Source organism: Gymnodraco acuticeps, unplaced genomic scaffold (assembly GCF_902827175.1).
Source record: "Gymnodraco acuticeps unplaced genomic scaffold, fGymAcu1.1, whole genome shotgun sequence".
NCBI lineage: Eukaryota > Metazoa > Chordata > Actinopteri > Perciformes > Bathydraconidae > Gymnodraco > Gymnodraco acuticeps.
The window spans coordinates 1,018,430-1,037,060 of NW_022992081.1; the positions used below are offsets into that span (position 1 = coordinate 1,018,430).

Genomic DNA, 18,631 nt, shown 5'->3' on the forward strand with positions numbered 1-18,631 from the left:
ATGGGTAGTTGTTCAATTGATCATATTTATAAACTGAATCTCTTACTGTATCCTTATTGTTGTAACACACGTGTTATTTTAGAAACGTTTTCTCTCAGTTGGACCCAGTCTGCCTCCATTACCAATTTATTGTAGCCTTTTATGATCCTAAAAGTGCTCCAATCAACTCAATAACCGTGGATGATTAGGATGATTCAGTAACATTTGCTTCACAAAGTATTTTCTGATAAGAACATTTGAAAAGAGAAACCGAGTCATTTGTTTACATATATGTACAAAGCAAAATAAAAATCATAACTCAGGCACATGTGGTAGAATCAAACCGGATGTCAACGGTGATGTCCCTCTTTGGGTGGAGCCACAGTAACACCGCAGTAAAAAACAATGTATGGAAATATGGAATGGGTTCATGTGCAAAATTAAAACAAGTGCATGAACGATTGTTTTGTGTAAAATAACTCTCAAAATCCTGAGTGAAAATATCAAAACAAGTTTCCCAATCTTTTTAAAAAGTGCAGAAATTAAAAATAAAATATCATTTAAACGGGGTCAGATTTAGCACCCTTCATTTTTCAAAGACAGACGTAATTAATGAAGTCAATGACGTTTGGATTCCATAACACCTGCACCTTTCCTGCTCTGACACAAATATAACAACAAAGGCAATCATTTAAAAGTACCAATATATCATGTATGCTCCCAGGACACATCTGTGTTGATACTTTTCCAGTTATTACAGATCAACTCTGAACAGTAACAAAAATCATCGCCATGTATTCAAAGTGATGTTTAAATTGAGTTTCTTCATTTCCCTACGCCACTTGATTTCTGACTGTTACATTGCTGCTGCAGCTGCTTCTTGAACACTGAAGTAGTGCTGAAACCATTTTATAGGACATTTATTTAAATATATCCTACTGATCATAGTTTGAATACATTGGGTGTTTTGGCTCTTGGTCATACCGTAAACATCACTTTAAGCATGTAACTGAAAAGCGGTTTTAACAAACGGAAAGAAAATAATGATAGCAACCCAGAACACTCGAACGCTCTGATTGTGGGACATGTTAGCCCAAAATGGAAAAAGGTAGGAATGTGCCTTATTTCAGAGTTGATTGGGTTTTGTAAAAAAACTGAAATAATGCAAAACACCAGCTGTTACATGTATTTCACATGACATGCGACATCTGAGAGGAGTGCTTGCTATGTGGACAACTGCACACATTCATTTTTAAATAGGCTCCACTTGTTTCCCCATTGAATCTTTTCTCTGACAGTTTGCGTTGGAATGATTGAAGAAAAAGCATGTACGAAACACAGGAAGGCGGAGATGATGGAATAAAGACAGGAAGGCTGCGAAGGAAGGCACAAAGTAGAAGCTGGAGCCACGGCGGTTTCATTTCAGTTTGTATCACCAAACCAGAGTTTGAAAGCGTTCAGTGAGGGAGAGGCCGTCCCGCCTCAAAGCCAGCGATGAGGGACAACTTCAACCGAAATCTAAAAGGAAGCAGCAGCAGCAGATCATGACAGGAGGTCGGCCTAAAGGCTCCCCCAGGTGTGGGGGGGCGGGAACTGGTCCACGTCTCCGGATTCATCGTGAGACGTGTCCCCTAGGTTGAACGTCAGCTTGTAACGCAGACGTACTTTTTCCTGAGAGGAGAAGAAGAAAATCAAATCTGATTAATGTTGCAAATCTCAGTCACTGCTTGAAGGTGCAATATCGTTATTCAAAAACACATTAGCAAAGATGAATGTAAGGAGGATATGGTTTATGTCGCCCTCTTGGTCCTACAGCATGTACATGACTACGAGTTAATAACCTTCAGTGAATATATATAGAGCTGTTTTTTCTTGCAAAAAGAAAAGTGTATCAATGCAAAGACTATTATTGTGTCCAATGACGTGACGTATTTTCTACAATACAAAGCTAGGGAGTTAGCAATAGGAACAGGAACTCGTGAAAGATATGGTTTCGAAATGTATCAAAGAATTTGAGTTTGACTTTTAAATGATGTGGTCTTTAAAAAAATCTTGGTATTTAGAAACTAGAATAGACACCAATGATATCAGACTATCGCCCTGAATGAGGCCGACACTAACGGATGAAAATGATTTCTAAATGGGTCGGATGGCAGAGTACCTTGTGAGGATTGGCCAACAGCAGGATCTGTGTGATGACAGCTGGAGGCAGGATGGGGTTATAGGCAGGGAGCTCTGTGCTGGAGGGGGGCTGCAGCTTCACCTTCATCACCTAGACACAACCAAAGCAAAATGTTATTTAAGTCAAAATAAATGTTTTCCCCCTGACTTTTACATCATGGTCTATTACAGGCTGGGAAGGGAGGGCCGACCTTTGGTACGGCGGCCTGAAAGCGGATGTTGGTGACGGGGATGGGGGCGGAGGACAGCATAGAGATGATCACCACCAGCACCTCGGGCCGGGATGGAGGACAGTCATGAGCAAAGGTGAATAAAACCCGGAGACTGTGTTTGTCGAATACAGTCACTGGTAATAAGCTGCCTGGAATATTATAGTAGGGAGAAAAAACAACAACAGATTGTGATGCAGAGGAAAATCAAAGAGAGAAAAAGTGTCTGATGGCCGTTGAATGCTTACTAGGCTTGATTGCTTCCAGAGGCACGGTAACGTCAGCTAGAGAGATGTTGTCGTAGGGGTCAGCAGAAACTGCCAGACTGAGATTGGGGAGGAGGAGAGAGTCCGGAGGCTCTGATTGGACGGCCAGGCTGAACGTGGGCACAGGAGCAGGAGCAGGATTGGAGGAGATGGAGGTTGCTTTAGGGTTGGCGTTGGACTTGGTCTGCATGTCTCGTAAAGTGACTCTGGATTGAGGTTGGAGTTTATCCCTGCATGTAGAAAACACATATGTCCCTTCAACAAGTGATTTACTACTGCTCTGTATTAAACAGTTTAGGGCTATGAAGAGTGACATGACAACATTCAGTGACACTTTGATTAAACTGCAGGCTGGACAAGAACGCTTGAGAAATTGTAAATAGATCCAAAAGAAAAATTATATTTTTGCCAATATATTGGTACAATTTGTGGGAAACTTCAACATTTAGAAAAGAAAATTCAAATCAAATATATGTTTGAAGTCACTGTAATAGGAACATTTGTTTCATTTTCAAAACTCTGACAGTCCTTGAATTAATATTATCGGAAAAATACTTCAGATGGAAAAGTAACAAAATATAAGCTTGAAATATTGATATTTAAATAAAAAAACAGTTTTGAAAATATCTCAAATATCACCAGACTCAAACAGTTTACTCTAACCAGACTAAAATAAAGTATTAAATTATGAGCATACACACCACCTCATTTTGTCTCCCGTGTTATTTCAGGCCAAATTGAGGAGATTGTGATGGGAGCAAAAACCTGTTTAACTAACCATTTGACTTGCTGGCTCTCTGGAGGAAGGGACTGCTGTAACAAGGTCTTCCCCAACAGGTCCAGCCCTTCTATGGGTTTGGGTGGAGCAGCGGGGCCCCCTGCTGGTGGAGCCGCTGTTTGGACCACAGCGGGCTGCAACACGGCAGGGCCCAATGCAGCAGAGGACTCTGTGCCATCAGAGGACTGAGGGGACAAACAGAGGGTTAAGGGATGTCTGTCAAAAACTATATAAGAAGTCCGAGATGATGTTAAAACTGTTTGATAATGAAAGCGGTATTAAAGCCTTTATGTGGAGTATTTGTTGGCGACTAAGATATATTTTCATTATTCGATTGGACATATCGGCTTTCAATTTGAGCAGAACAGTTTTGTCTTAACTTACGTACCTGAAAAGTGTTCTGAGAGTCAAAGTTCTCCGTTACATTCAATCCTAAAAGATCAGAGACAAACACAGGTTATTTCAAATGCAGTCAAACGTATGGTAACATATTACAATTGTAATGATTCAATTCACTGCTAAACAGTGGCGGTTCTAGAACATTTTACATGGGGTGGCAAAGGTGGGGCAAGAAGTCATGCCAGGGTGGGCGGACCGTACGTGGTATTTTATACTGTATAACCTATTTATTGTTAAATCATGCCCTAACACAAGTGTTCTTAATGCACAAGAGAAACAAGGTGTTCAGACAAACAAACTAAAATATAGTATAAAACAGCAGAAAGTACTCATGATACCCTAGAATTCTGTTTACTGTAAGTACAGTAAAAGTACTTAGTTATAATTAAGTACACAAATGACATCACCCATCTCTTAAGAGAGCTAAAGGTGACCTGTGCAGCAACACATTTCAACATGTGTCAATACTAAGAGCTGCTAGATTGTGCTGCTGTGATATGTAAGCAAGGAGAATGAAAACATACCATGTGGTCCAGCTGGAGTTTCATCTGCCTCCTGATCCCTGCCTCTGTCCCTCTTTCTGATACTTCATCTTTATTCCTCACATACATTTCTTCTTCTTCACCAATGTCTTCATCTCCTCCTCTTCCTCCTGCTCTGACCCTCCTGGTCTCTTCGTCTCCTCCTCTTCCTCCTGCTCTGACCCTCCTGGTCTCTTCAGTGAACTCTCTTTTCCTTTATCTGTTCACTTCTCAGATAGGCCTATGTCTTTTTATTTTTGTTGAATCACTCCAGCTACTCTGTCCTGCAAGAGTCTACTTGTGAAAAGCACTGGTACAAATGCTTGTATAACTTTACACGTTAGGGCCATGTAGCTAATAGGTAGCATAGCCTATAATAAATATAAAATCAGAAAGTATTTATCAAACGCACACAGGCAGCTGCGTTTAGATCCAGTTTGACGGTAAAGGATGTATCCTGGTTTAATTTATCTGGCCTCATTGCTGTGATGTGTAGTGTACGTGGATTTAATAGTACCGCATAGTTTAGCAAATAAAGTGATCGATCTCCCAGCTAGCGCTGTCTGCGTAGTATTTTGTAACGTAACGTCCCAAACGGCGTCTGTTAAACGCTATCGATTCAAACGGCAGCGTTTTATTAATATTTTGTTCCAAGCTCTCGTCCTTATTAAAAACAAAACCAGTTGAGGGGGAAATGCTCCCAGGGGAAGCTGATCCACCTTCAGGTGCTGGGACAGCTCGGTCTCTCTGCAGCTGTGTGAGCCGCGGTCTGTGTGAACGCCGCTCCGCAGTTTGATGCAGGGCCGTAGCTACGTTTTTAACGGGCCTAAGATGATATTTAAAATGATTCACTTTTAATTAATGAACTGCTTGTTTCGTTGCTTGAGAAGCTTGTGGACATAGTGTGGGTTTGTTTCTACAAGTACAGTTTTAGGGACACAAAAGTTAGGGGGGCAGCTGGGGGGGCAAGTCTCTACAGTGGGGGGGGGCAGCTTCCCCCCTTTTCCCCCGTAGATCCGCCCCTACTGCTAAATCACTTCTTATGTCAGATTTTGTGACGTGTAAGGCTAAATCTAAAAAGGCTGTGTGATGTGGTTTAGCCAGATGTTGGGCTACATCTGGCTAAACCACAATGTGCTTACACTGCTGGCTCAAACTCTTTGGCTTGTTAAAAAAGTAAAACTTAGTAATCTACCTTAGCGCTTACAAGCCAGATGAGTTGTATGTGCTTACCTAGTGACATGAGCTCATCATCCAGGAGGCTGATGCCCATGTTCTGAATGAGGGTCTGCAGGCTGAGGGGCTCTGGGTCGGATGGTGCTGTGTTTGCGGATGCGTTAAGTCCCATCAGGTCTACGAGAGCTGAGCTACTGCCGCCTGAATTCCAGATGAAAAAAGCCATTTATGATCTTAATGTCTACAGAAATGCCAGGTAGAAACGGAAGGACTTTAAACCACACACCCATGTACAAACCTGTCTGTGGGGACATGGTGAGACCGTCCTTGGACACGTCCTCTCCCTTCACCAGCTGTCTGTACAGGTTGATGACCTGCGTCAGGCTGTCATTGGCCTGTAATATTTCAGCTGAAAGCAAAAACAAATGTTTATTAAACCTTTAATAAATCATAGTCATACATCTGTAAGAATTGAAATTAAAGTCTAATTTTCAAATGTTTGAATTGCAAAATCTAAGCTTAAAAAAAACTTAGTATTTTTTTTATTCTTGCCAAAATGAATCTGTTTGAACTAACCACATCCAGTAACACTTGTATTTCCTGTGCCCTTCAGCATACATACAACTCCTACATTTTCCAATATTGGCAGAAATATTGAATGATGATCAACAGTGTCTGAAATAAAGGCTTATTTTCAACAGAGCTCAGAAACCGTACCTAGTGCTTCGTCACTGTCCTCTGTATCACTTGCTAACCGGAAAAGTGTCGGCCTCATCTTTTCACAGCGCTGGTAAAGATCCTGCAAATACACACGTGTTAAAAACAGTGAAACAGCAGCTGTGGTGCAGGCGCGATTGTGAGGCCGTTTCTGCAGACAGTTTCAAATGTGCTGAGCTGCACTAACCTTAATGAGCTCCTGGTTGCTATGGGAGCAGCTCTCCCTGCTGTAGCCCTCCAGCATCTGGCTCAGCAGGCTTACACTCTCCTTCACCTCCTGGATGGCGTTCAGTCGCTTTGATACCTTCTCCACGCGCTTTTGGTCCTGGAAACAGAACACAAGGATCTCAAAGGGGCGTGATTATGACAAAGGATGACATCTGATGTATCATATATGTAAATTAAAGGCTAAACTACAGTTTAAGACTATTCTTTATCATGACAAATATCATGTGATGGTTAGCTGGGTTGACATTGTTAACAACAAGGGGCCATATTATAATTTTGGGGTTTTCCCTTTCCTAAAGTTACATCCAGAGAGAGTTTCTCTGCTGAGGAAACGTATGAGGACAATAAATACCTTTTGGAACATTAAACAGGGTTCATATACTTTTTCACCAATGATTTTCCCATGACCTTTACCTAATTTTCCATGACCAAAAAAATTACTCTTTCTCAGCGGTGCCACTGAAAATGGTTTATTTTAACATGGAACAGGAAAACAAGGTCTGCATGTGAAATATGTTGTGCCTATCTAAAACAAATCAAATAGTAGACTTACTAGCTTCTACACGCTAAAGCAACTCAAATCTCTCACCAGCAAAATACCTCAACAGTTAAATGCCATTTTACGTTTCATTACTAAACGATACAGTATTTATTCTCATTATAGTATTACTATTTCGGTGATTTGATAAAATATAAATGATATTTGATGCAACTTTAGTTACATTTCCGTGACTTTCCCAAAACTTTGGGAAAAATATTGTTTTCCATAACTTTTCCAGGGCCTGGAATTAGCATTTTGAATTTCCATGACTTTTCCAGGTTTTTAATGACCGTAAGAACCCTGATTAAAGCATATACAAATTACACAGTAGAGGCACTAAATACAAATATGAACCTGAAATGTGCATAAAGGGAGCCCTTTAAATTAGTTTATATATTTTAAACTTTAAATATATAGTATCTTTCATTTAATGAATCAGAATTTCAAATCATAATGATGATAACTTTTGTAAAAATAAATTATTCTTTCTATGTTTTATTACATTTTGGTAAGAGGTGTTAAAATAATTACAGTTTTAAGATTAAATTCCTTTAACAATTTCTAGCTGTAACTAAACCTGATGTTTGATTATACCAATATCAAGACCATGATTATAATTAGATATTAAGCGTTCCACATTTGTCGAAATCTGAGTGCATCACTCACACTTAAAAAGGTCCCATGTCATGGCCATTTCTACTGATCATAATTCCATTGTTGAGGTCTACTAAAATAGATTTATATTGTGCAATTTTCCAAACTCACATTGGTTTCTCAAACAGCATCTCTGTATAGTATGTGTATTCACTCTCTGTCCTAAACGGCTTGATGGAGCTCCTGCCCCCCCTCCCGGTGAGCCCAGTGGCCGTCTGCAAGACAGCGAGACACAGCGAAACCCAGCCCGAAACACACCCGCAGCCTGGCTGGGAGTTTGTGTGTGTGCCCAGGCTGAGTTCCGCGGTGTCTCGCTGTCTCGCCGACCCCACACCAGTGAGCCAGCTCAGTGTCCCATTCCTCGCAGCAGCGAGCCTCGCAACGTCCCGCCGAGTGTGTGTGTGAGAGGAAGTCCGTAACGGGAAAACTCCAACGAGGCGTTCTGGGGCAGCACAGACAGGTCTTTTCTGTGTTAGAGTTTTACTCGCTACAGGGTGTACTTTGAGGGTTTGTGACTCTGCAGACCGTTTACATGCAGAAAATGCTACATAACACACAAGGGGACGGGTAATAACCAGAAAAGCATGACATGGGACCTTTAAGTATTAAGCACTATGACAACAAAAATTGAAAAGACCTTAGGACCACTATTTGCATGCATTAATGTGATCAGGCTTCATAACTGGGTGGATCTTTTGTTAAACTGGTGGAAAAACCGAGACGCACATGCATGTGGGCCCACGTACAGCACACCATGAGCGATGACTCACCTCCTGGACCATTTCCTTAATGAGCTTGTTTGCCGCTCTTAGATCTTCTGGTTGAGTGCTGTTCAACAAGAGAGTCAGCGTCTACACAAACAGGAAAGAGGAGGGAGAGGAAAGAAAGAGGAAGAGGCCTTTGTAAACCCTGGATGATACCACACGGTGGTCACTTTAAAAAGTGATTCAATGGGTACAGCATTTTTCTAATATATATATAATAAAGAACTTTCTTTTGAAACCCTATCCAAAGTGCCTCCTCATCACTACTCATACCTTGGATTTCTCCTCATCCTCAAAGATGATGTTTTTGGCTCTGGGTGCTGGGGGTGGGAGGGGCTTGTCCTCAGGAAGTGCAGGATCTACCTTCACAATGCCTGGAAGAGAAACACGGACCCTCTTAACCTCACATGTAAACAGCTCAGAAGGGTCTGCGTCACCTGGGACTCAACTGCTGTCCATGATGTAAGCCTTTAAGCGATAATGATGCCATAACATTGTTCTCCACACCTCTTGAAGATCAGGCTACAAATTACATTGAGGATTGTTTTCACATTTCTTTTTTAAGTCCCAAAATGGTTGAACATCTTCATACCTCTCCAACTGCTTATCTGAGCATGTTCGAAACCATTCCTTAAGGTCGTCTAGTGTTAAAAAATTATTATTAAGGCTGTTCTTATGCAGAAAATGTTTCGAAAAAGCTCCCCAAAATCTGTCGATAGCTAAAGGATTGTCCAAAAATTGCACTTTTTTGAAATATTATTGTTAATATATGATGTTATTTTATGTTTTTCATGATTGCTTTGTGTTTTTTTTATATCCTATTTTCTTAATAGCCAAGCTAATGATTTGATTCTCTTGTAAAACACTTTGAGCTGCATGTGTTGTGAAAGGGGCTGTATGAATAACCTTTATTTATACGATTATTTTTATAAATAAGCAATTAACAAGAAAGTCAGTTGCTTTCTGTCAACATGCAAATATATGGTGCATTCACACCCTACATAAGTATGAATTACACTGTAGTAACTTAGGAGAATTATTCAGCTACACTATTTGATACACTCAATGCAACTTAGCATGACTAAGGCAGTAGTGCCATGCATGTGGGTCACCGCCACAAAAAGGAGAACTGATACTTCCTTGTACAAACTACTATTTGTAGGAAAATATTGGTAACCAAAAAAAACACATTATCAGCTCAAATGGAAACTAATAAAAGCATTGATAAAGCCTTGAGGTGGGAACCTTTTAAATGTACCGTGAAGAGAATGAGAAACCTGAAGATAAAGAACCGTGTCCTTTATCTTGATGGCTTCTCATTGTCTTCTTGTTGCACTCACCCTGTTTTTTCAGCATCTGATAGGCGTCTGCTATCTTAGTCTCATGAGGCATCTTCACTGTCCAGCTGAACATTATTTCTATCACCTTATTCTTCACTGGCTCTGGGGCCCGGGTTCCCAAATACTGCAGAGAAGCAGGGAATAATGCAAGGTTAGAGTCAAATGTGTTTTTTCCTTTATTCTTCCATTACAGTGTCCTAATGATCTTAGATGTACAGTTGCAGACATATAAGCATAGCAGTATAAATAACAGGGATCATTACCTTGGGTGACACCACTTTGATGAGCTCATTGAGAAAGCGAAACTTTCCCACTTCAATGTGAAATCGCTTCCCACAGCTCTTCATGCACGTCTCCAGAACCTGGGAACATTTTAGAGTTTGTTTGTTTTAAATTTAAATGGAGAAGCCTTCAAAAGAAGTGGCTTCTAATGTTACTTTACTGTTCAAGACCTTTATACTTCATATCTTACCAGAAGCGCTTGCATAGCCTCCCATTCCTGAGGAGACTGGACTTTGTGGGCCAGGAGTCTGGTTGCAAGCTGGGGACTGATACAAAACAAAATGTACATTTATACGTGTACAAAATACTGCAAGGCAACACATTGAATGTTCCACAAAATCACTCTGTACAAATATGCATAGATGATATCACCAAATGTATGAATTATCATGTGATTTATAAGATGTTTTTCTACAGAGCTGCAAAACTGGAATAAACTCAGTTATTATAATTTCAAACAACAGCTGGAATATTGCTTGATTCTGTATTTTGCATATTACCCTGGTGTTATATCCTCATCATCAACATCCTCATCATCATCATCATCATCATCATCATCTCACCCTTCTGGATCATTGTTGAGCTGATCACAAAATCCCTTGATAATGTCCCAGTCAGTGTCCTTATTCAAAGGGTTGGTGGCCTTGTCTATGTGAAAGGAACACATTAGGCTCTGCATCAGCTGTATATACAAACTTTAAAACTGCTGCATGTGGTTGCGTTTTCTTTAACAACAAAAACTATGACAAAACACGAGTTTTCTGACTTTCCATGTGTGATTGCTCTGCATAGATGTGTGAAGTCTGTCAAACCTGGCCGTACTAACCTTTTGCATGTAGTGGTTATTCACTTTATTAAGAAGCAACGTTTGATCTTATCAGAAGCCTGTGATAACCATCAGCTGATGTTGGTTGTGTGCAAACTATCAATTCTCTGGTTGTAACAGCAGTTTTGTGATTGTATAAAATGGGTAACTGGGGAACTGAATAAGTATGGTTCCTGGTTCGTTCAAGTGGCTTGTTTGATCTTTGGTTGGCTGCTACCTAGCTGGTTGAGTTAGCTAGCATTAAGCTTGCCATGTTTGAGCAGCCTCCCCAAATGCAAGCTGTCAGCAGGTAACACAATCTGAGTCCAAAACGCTCATTACAGAAACGGTGAATCATTATCTGGCGGAGTTTGTTCCTTTTCGAGAACTGCACTTTTTTGATTTAATGACATTCGCTCTCTTGGCTTTATATCTTCCCTCGGGAAAATGCTATGGCTGACCGCCACACATTTAAAACGAGATTATGTCTCTGTGCATTTTAACAGCGTATCGGCTATCACTGTCCTTTCAAAAGTGAAACTGATACGGTAGAGTATATTGACTTACTGATGCGAGACTGCAGGGTAGCCTCATCCGGAGGCGCCGCCGCCATCTTTCGGGAATTCTAAACAAGTGGTAACTCTCGCGTGATTTTGTAACATATCGCGAGGCTAGCCTTAGTCAGTACCAGAGCCCTAGAGAGATTATCTCTCTAGGGCTCTGGTCAGTACGTTTCTTTAGCCCCCCCTCTTGGGCGGGAAAAGAAACACCAACGTGACACTGTAGGGTGGCAGCCATAGGTGGCAGCCAACGCTTCAATCAGAGCCATATAATATAATTCTAAATATAATTCTCTCTATATGGCGCTGGCTTCAATCAATGTAGATACAATGGCTTGGGCTGCCAGCATTGATCAGCATTAATGGGGCCGGATTTTACAGTGTAATTTAATTTTGTTGCCGCAAAGTGGGCGTCGGAAGCGGTCTCCAATAGCGCGTGCAGTTGCTAACAGACTTTTCTATGCACCGTTTTAACAGCCAGTCACTGCACCAACAAACAAAACCCTTCTGCTGCCCACCTCAATGAGGAAACTGTCCCCTCTGCTTCGCTGAGCCATTATCGCCCGAAACTGTCACGGTCCACGGACAACCAGTGCCAGCGCCCATTGAAGAGGCAAACCTGCAAACCGCTGTCAGGAGCAGCTAACTGCAGGCTAACGCCCCTTAGCTAGCAAGCTGAGTTCATACGTGAAGAACTTTGTTGGCAAGCTACCGTCATCATCTCTGGATATTAGCCGTGTCTTTAACCCTGTGTTTCTGGTCAAAGTATCTCTTTAGACGGAGACGTTGCTGACTAAATAACTCGGTACATGAGATACACTGGGGCACAATGTAGTCTATTGTGTGTTTGTAAAAGTTAAGTAACACCTTGCTAGCTTGCCAGCCATGCTAGTTTTTCTTAACGTGACTCACTGGCTGGTAATGAATGCACCGTATCTTTACTTCGGGTGTTGTCTGGCCCCTTCACTGACACGCTGCTGATGACTCGTTTATGACCAGGCAGAAAGACTTTGTGTCGTCTCCCGTCAAGCTTGTGACAGAGAAACGTGATTTTATTGACAGACTACTTGGATACCTACAGTACCATGGGGTCTCTGAAGGCTCTCCAGGAGTGGTGTCGGATACAGTGTGAACATTACAACGATGTGGAAGTAAAGGACATGTCAACGTCCTTTCGGAACGGATTGGCGTTTTGTGCCATAATTCATCGTTACAGACCGGAATTAATGTGAGTAACCCGGAGTCTAACGACCCAACATTAATAGTATATTGCATTATTAACCAATATGTGGTTAAAGTTAACGATATACGGTGAAAATTGGACGCATCTTTTTGAGGAGTGACATGCTGAATGCTGTTGTGTTTTCAAATGGTTTTAAAGTACTTTAATACACAGTATGTTAATCCTTTTAGGATACAAATGAAAAACCAAATCAGTAGCCGGATCGTGAACTCATCTATGCTCCTGTTTAATCCATTAATAGATTTTTTTAAAGACTGAGATTATGTGAGACTAGTCTGTTTTTGTATACCTTTTTTGTATAACGCTGACTACCTTGAAAACACTGATAACTGATTGAATAACTCTAGTGGTAAGATCCTTTGCCATTTATGTCACATTCGTATCAACAATGTATGTTTTTGTGTTGTATTCTCAGGTTTCAGGATTTTTAGCCAAAAACCTCCAAACATTCTTTTTTCTCTCCAACATTTAAAGTGGGAGGCCACAGTGCTGTTATTAACTCAGGCTGACAAACTATGCCCTGTCTGTAACAACCAGTCTATGGTAACAACACACCCCTCCTCTCAGGATCTACACCTACACACACATTACAGAAGCTCCCACAAAACACAACAACAGTATCAGTGTGACCAACATATTTATTATGGCGATGAGGAAATCCCTTTGTTACGGCAGAGACACCAAAAGGCACTATTTTTTATTTAGTGAGAAACAGCCTTTCAATACTTACATCTTAAGAATATGAGGGCCGTCATGTGTTGGTACTACACATATTTTCACTTTAAACTGATTTAAGACAGACAAATAACAAAATCTGCATATTTTAGAGGCAAACAATTATTCTCTTCAATTGTATGCATTAAAAATCCCTTAAATAATTATCATAATTTTTTAAACATGTTTTTATTGATATAGCTCAACTCTTGATCTTTTGTTTCAAGGCAGGTACATTTTTGTTCTGAAAAGTTTCTATTCGTTGCAGCGTGTCAGTAAATATAAACGGAAACTCTGCCCTTCATATGACTCGCATTGGACATGCATCTGAAGTAGCACCAGTGTAGCATAACGTGGCTTTATTGGGAATGCTTGACAGCCTCAGATAAGTGTTTGGACTCCTTCTGAGATATGTTGTAGGAGGCTTTTGTATAAGCAGCCAGTACAGGAGGGGAACATTTGATGATGGAGTGATTTTAGACAAAAAGCATCTTGCCCATGCTGCTAACCTCTCAGGTGGTCCAGGCTTTTTGTAAGTAAATTGGACTGAAGGATAGCAAACATTCACTCGAGGACAAGTCAGTGAAGTGGAATTTCTCTGCAGTAGAGCTGAAAATAAGTGCTTGGACAAATCCTAAAAACCCAGCTTTGGAGCGCTGCCGCTTCAATTTGTGTCCCAGCATGCCTCCCTCTCCAGCCCTCTGTGTAGCTGCAGCACCCCAACTGAACTCTCTGTGATCCAGACAGACAGTCCGTCGGGCTAATCTGCAGCTGAGACCTCCGCCTGTCAAACTGCATTTAGCTCTAATGGCTGGGCCTGGCCTCCGTAGAGCTGCCCTGCACTCTGCCGCCAATGTATTCTCATCAGAGTACACCGCACTGATGCCGAGGGGGCACGTTAGTACAGTTAATGGCCTCATCTCAGTTTCAGCCCCACACCGACTGTCACTCAGCTTTTCTGGAGAGGGATGGCGAGATGAAGCTTTGAAGCTTTCCAGCCAATTGGTTCGCAAAAGGGTTCATCTCACAAAGCTTCATCATGGGCTTCATCTGAACACAAACCTGTTGGTCAAACTGTGTAAAACAGGCAGATTTGACACCTCAATAGTGTGCTGTATCTCATACCGAGTTCCCAATGATAAAGCCTTAGAATAACTAAACAACCAACATAAACTCATATTTTCATGTCAACAATATTTCCAGTTGAATGATTGTGATTGAAAAGCCTAAGGAGGCTGGTAAACATTGCAAAGAGGGATTTGTATTCCTTAATAATATTCATAAACGTAACCATGTTGTAGCCTGAGAAAGGCTAAACCATATCAAAGAATACATGTATTAACTACATTATCTCATTTAGCTGTAGCTTTTATAAACAACAAAAAATACGTATCGACCAGGCGTTGAACCAGGGACCCTGCGATCGTGAGTCAACTGCTTTCCAGCTGAGCCACAGCACACACACTGAATATACCTGAAAACACTGCATACTATTTATTCCTGTATTTATTCATGTTTTTATTCCTACATTTATTTATGCTTTTATTCATTTATACTTATGACATGTTCCGACGTTTATATAAGTGAGGGTCTGAGCTCTTTTAATTCCATCGTGTCACCGGGCCCGGGTACAGGAAGGGTAATATGGTTCTTATTGACCCATGGGTATTATGAGCGTTGTGGTTCAACCGATCTGAATGGCTTCGTGAAGCAGTCACGTGGTATCGACAGGCAGCGAGGCTTCGTTTGTCATCGATGACGTCACTGGCCCAAAACGATACAAGCCTCGATACAAGCTTCACAAAAAGCTTCGGGGATTACTCGACACACGCTCCGAAGCACCGCGCTATACGTAACATCACTAGGAGTAGACATGACAGCGAGAAATCATCTATGGTCCAGTTAACCAAAGTGCATGGGACAGTGAGGTCAGAATTGCATTTTAATTAAATTGTCTTCATAAATGCTGCAGTTGAAACACTAACGTCATCAACTTAGTTTTACTTTCTCCTCCGTGTTGGCATTTTATCTCCATAATGCATGTTTTGTCCCCCTTGCTCAGATACCAAAACTACTGAATATTTTGTATTCATAAGCTCCATTTTTGATTTTCACGACGTCACCTATCCAGCAGTGTGTTGGATACCAAATGTGGTAGATATTCTTGTTCATCCCGGTTTTGAACGTATGAATCTAAAAAGCCCGTACAGTACACACACACACACACACACACACACACACTCCACTCCTGTGCATTCCTCCTTCCCAAAATAAACCTTGGAGCGAGACTGGACTATGTTTGCAATTCAGATCATGCACGTCGGCTGCCACCGTCTGTTCTGCGAGTGTCACGCAGTTTGTCAAAACGTTTTTTTAAAGCTTCTGGCTGCAGCTCCTTCTGTATACGTTGGTAGATGTGACATAGTGGACTCGTTGTGACACGGTATTGATGTTAGAGCTGCTGCTGTGACCATGGGAACTAGATTAGAGAGAACAGAGGTCACTTTGTGCGGCTCCAACACGGAGCTCATTCACAGGGTTTTTCCCTTCTTGAGACTTCCACATGGTCTCCACAAGCTCTCTCACCAGGGTCAAGGTGTTTTTTCCGCCACACTGTTTTCCTACTGTTAACATACATTTACTTATGCACACTTTCCTCCCAGAACACCTCAGACATGTTCCATGTTTACTGCAGGATGTTTACAGGCTTTGGTTCCCTGGCCCTGAGGCATTTCAAAGCAGAGCCTTGTAATTATCGGCCCATCACTCCTCTTTGGTGTGCGAGTTCTTTCCTTTTGTACCTGCACTTCATGACATAAATGGTTTAACAATCAATACTGTACTGTCCTATATCAGCATGGCTTTGTTTTCTGAAGTAATCCTGATGTAAAAGGACATACTATGGTTTGAAGTTGTTGCAGACTAAATCACTTTACACCAACTACCTGCATACCCAGCCTTATCTCAAATTGTATCTTGACATTTGAAATGTTTTCTTGTCATTTCAGAGACTTTGGCTCGCTGTCTAAAGAGAATGTGTACGACAACAACCGACTGGTGAGTCTACTTTACTCCACTGGTCTTATGTTGCTTTTATTTTGCTTTGAAGGGAAGTACAAGTCACTTATTTTGTTTTAGGCGTTGCATTTGCTTCTTTCAGCCGTTAAAATATTACTAAGCCTCACATTTGCATGCAGTCATGCTGGGTGTGACCTCAGTGTGTTTGACTGTGTGCCTATGTCTTATTTCATTTCCATGAGCAGAGTGGGAGTAGGCTGAAGCATTATATGTCCTAAAAAACAGCCTGAAATACCCCTGTGTGGGGACCATTTAAAAACGTGCTGAATTTGCAGCTTAAAAGTTCTTGGATAGAAACCAAGAGTCCTTTTGGGGTCTTTCCACATTATCTGTAAACCAGCATAACATTGAGTCGATAAAGTGGGAGTCTCCTCATTTCCAGGCTGAGCTAAGTTGGCAGCTCTTTGCTGCTGTTTATATCATTTTCATCCAGCTGCTTTCAGGGAAAGTGAGGCGGGAACAAACTCTGTGTGCAGGCTATCATTGTAAAGTGGCGAAGTCCCGCCCTTCTACTTCCGCCCCATGGGACCTTATTTCGGAAAAAGTATGTATTGAAGTCAATGGGGAGAGAAAGATTATCTTTCGATCCCGTTTGAATTGTGCCACGAATTACACATATGATGTTTGCCAATCTTAAAAAATTATTTCCATGTCAAAAAAGTCACAGTTTGTCGTAAAACTGTTGAAATATAAGACTATGAAAAATACGCAAATAGAAAGACTACAAATCCCAGAGTCGCGTCAGTGATGTCATTAACGTTACACATTACACTCGTGTTACTCACCGAAACCTTGTAAAGCCGGTCCCGCATGCTGGCTCTCACGGAACCGACTAACTCCCCTTGTGTGTACGTACAGTTCTCAACATGGCCAGACTTGTAGTGATTTTCACCTCTTTTAATACTTTTCGCCTCATTCTGAAAGAAAGAAGTGAAATGTGCCAACGTGACGGCCATCTTGGTGTTGGTGACGTGTGTGAGACCAGAGATGTAGTTCATGGAGCGGTTCACACAAAAAACGTGTTACTTCACAGTTTTACGACACGTTTATATTTTTTTGACTTGCAAAATTATCTTTTAGATTGACAAACATCATATGTGTAATTCGTGGCACAATTCAAACGGGATCAAAAGATAATCTTTCTCTCGCCAATGCCATTGACTTCAATACATAATTTTTCCGAAATAAGTTCCCATGGAGGTCCACCGGAAGGGGAGGGACTTCGCCTCTCTATATATTAATGAAGATATTCGCTGTATCCATAAGGCCCAAGCCTGAGTATTCTAAAAAGTACAGATTTGACTATTAAGGATATTCCTTTTAACCTACTCTTTGTGCTTGATTATTTCTTAGTATTACTTTTTGAAATGCACCTTTCATACAGGTGCATACAGGGGTCTACTTTAACAAGTGTTTGACCCTCTTCATATATGACTGACTGCTGTCAGAGGTTGAAACCTTGTTGTCAGTCTTCACTGTAGTTGCACACATTACTGCTAACTGTAGTCTCTCACTGTTTGAGATACTTTATTAAGTTACTGAACGTGTCGGTTTCACTTCCCTCCACTTGCTTACATTATGTCACTTACCCACCCATGAACTATTCCTCTTTTGTTTTAGATTCATATCTTTTGTGGAATCATCATTCATATTTAAATAGAATTGCTTTTATAAAAACAAGTTATTCCAGTGTGAATATAAAAGTAAAATGTGTTAAATGAACTTCAATGACAGCTATCTCTAAATGCTGGCTAGCTTTCGTTAACTTACAACTGTCTCCGGATGTCACGTTGATATCAAGATGAATCGGCAGCAGGAGTCAATGAATTTGGGCTTGGGCTCTATTTTTAAAAGTCATTTTTGGTTTATGCATTTGGAACTGATGTATGAATGGCCTGTATTTCTAGTTGGATATGCAAAACAGCAAGCATTTTATTATTCTTGAATTCCCCCTACATTTAAAACAAAGTCTCATCTCCAATAGAAACACCTGTTTCCCAAAGGGTCCACCTGCATGAAGTTAAAGTCTGGAGGAGGTTCATGAAAGCAGGTCAGGTGACCCAGACAGGCGGTGCTGGTCTGACCTGCTTCTCTGGGTCCTTCTCACTTCGGTTAAATGGATTCCTTGCGTCCCTCACTTGCGTCGTTTCCCTGCGACTAGTCCCTCCCACCAGGGAAGCATGGAGAGACGCAAGG

General features: G+C 41.2%; 2 protein-coding genes across 4 annotated transcripts in view; one reads left to right on the forward strand and one right to left on the reverse strand.

Moving 5' to 3' along the window:
• gga1 (golgi-associated, gamma adaptin ear containing, ARF binding protein 1) lies at nt 1-11,613 on the reverse strand. 2 transcript variants are annotated; one of them, XM_034202382.1, is made up of 17 exons: nt 11,408-11,613; nt 10,599-10,683; nt 10,226-10,301; nt 10,017-10,115; nt 9,754-9,877; nt 8,687-8,787; nt 8,420-8,500; nt 6,414-6,551; nt 6,227-6,308; nt 5,808-5,918; nt 5,567-5,710; nt 3,802-3,845; nt 3,414-3,598; nt 2,618-2,865; nt 2,352-2,521; nt 2,141-2,251; nt 1-1,650 (listed from the first exon to the last, which is right to left on the reverse strand). In XM_034202382.1, exons 1-17 carry the CDS (start codon nt 11,451-11,453, stop codon nt 1,540-1,542), a joined length of 1,956 nt encoding a protein of 651 aa, XP_034058273.1. In that variant the 5' UTR covers nt 11,454-11,613; the 3' UTR covers nt 1-1,539. The 2 variants fall into 2 exon arrangements, with proteins under 2 accessions (XP_034058273.1, XP_034058274.1); XM_034202383.1 differs by lacking the exon at nt 11,408-11,613 and adding an exon at nt 10,862-10,880.
• micall1a (MICAL-like 1a) overlaps nt 11,594-18,631 on the forward strand; it is a 24,540-nt gene continuing 17,502 nt past the window's right edge. For both annotated transcript variants that reach the window (XM_034202380.1, XM_034202381.1), the window contains exons 1-2: nt 11,594-12,628; nt 16,366-16,414. In XM_034202380.1, coding sequence (XP_034058271.1) covers nt 12,486-12,628; nt 16,366-16,414 — 192 coding nt within the window. In that variant the 5' untranslated portion in view covers nt 11,594-12,485. The remainder of the gene's footprint in view (nt 12,629-16,365; nt 16,415-18,631) is intronic.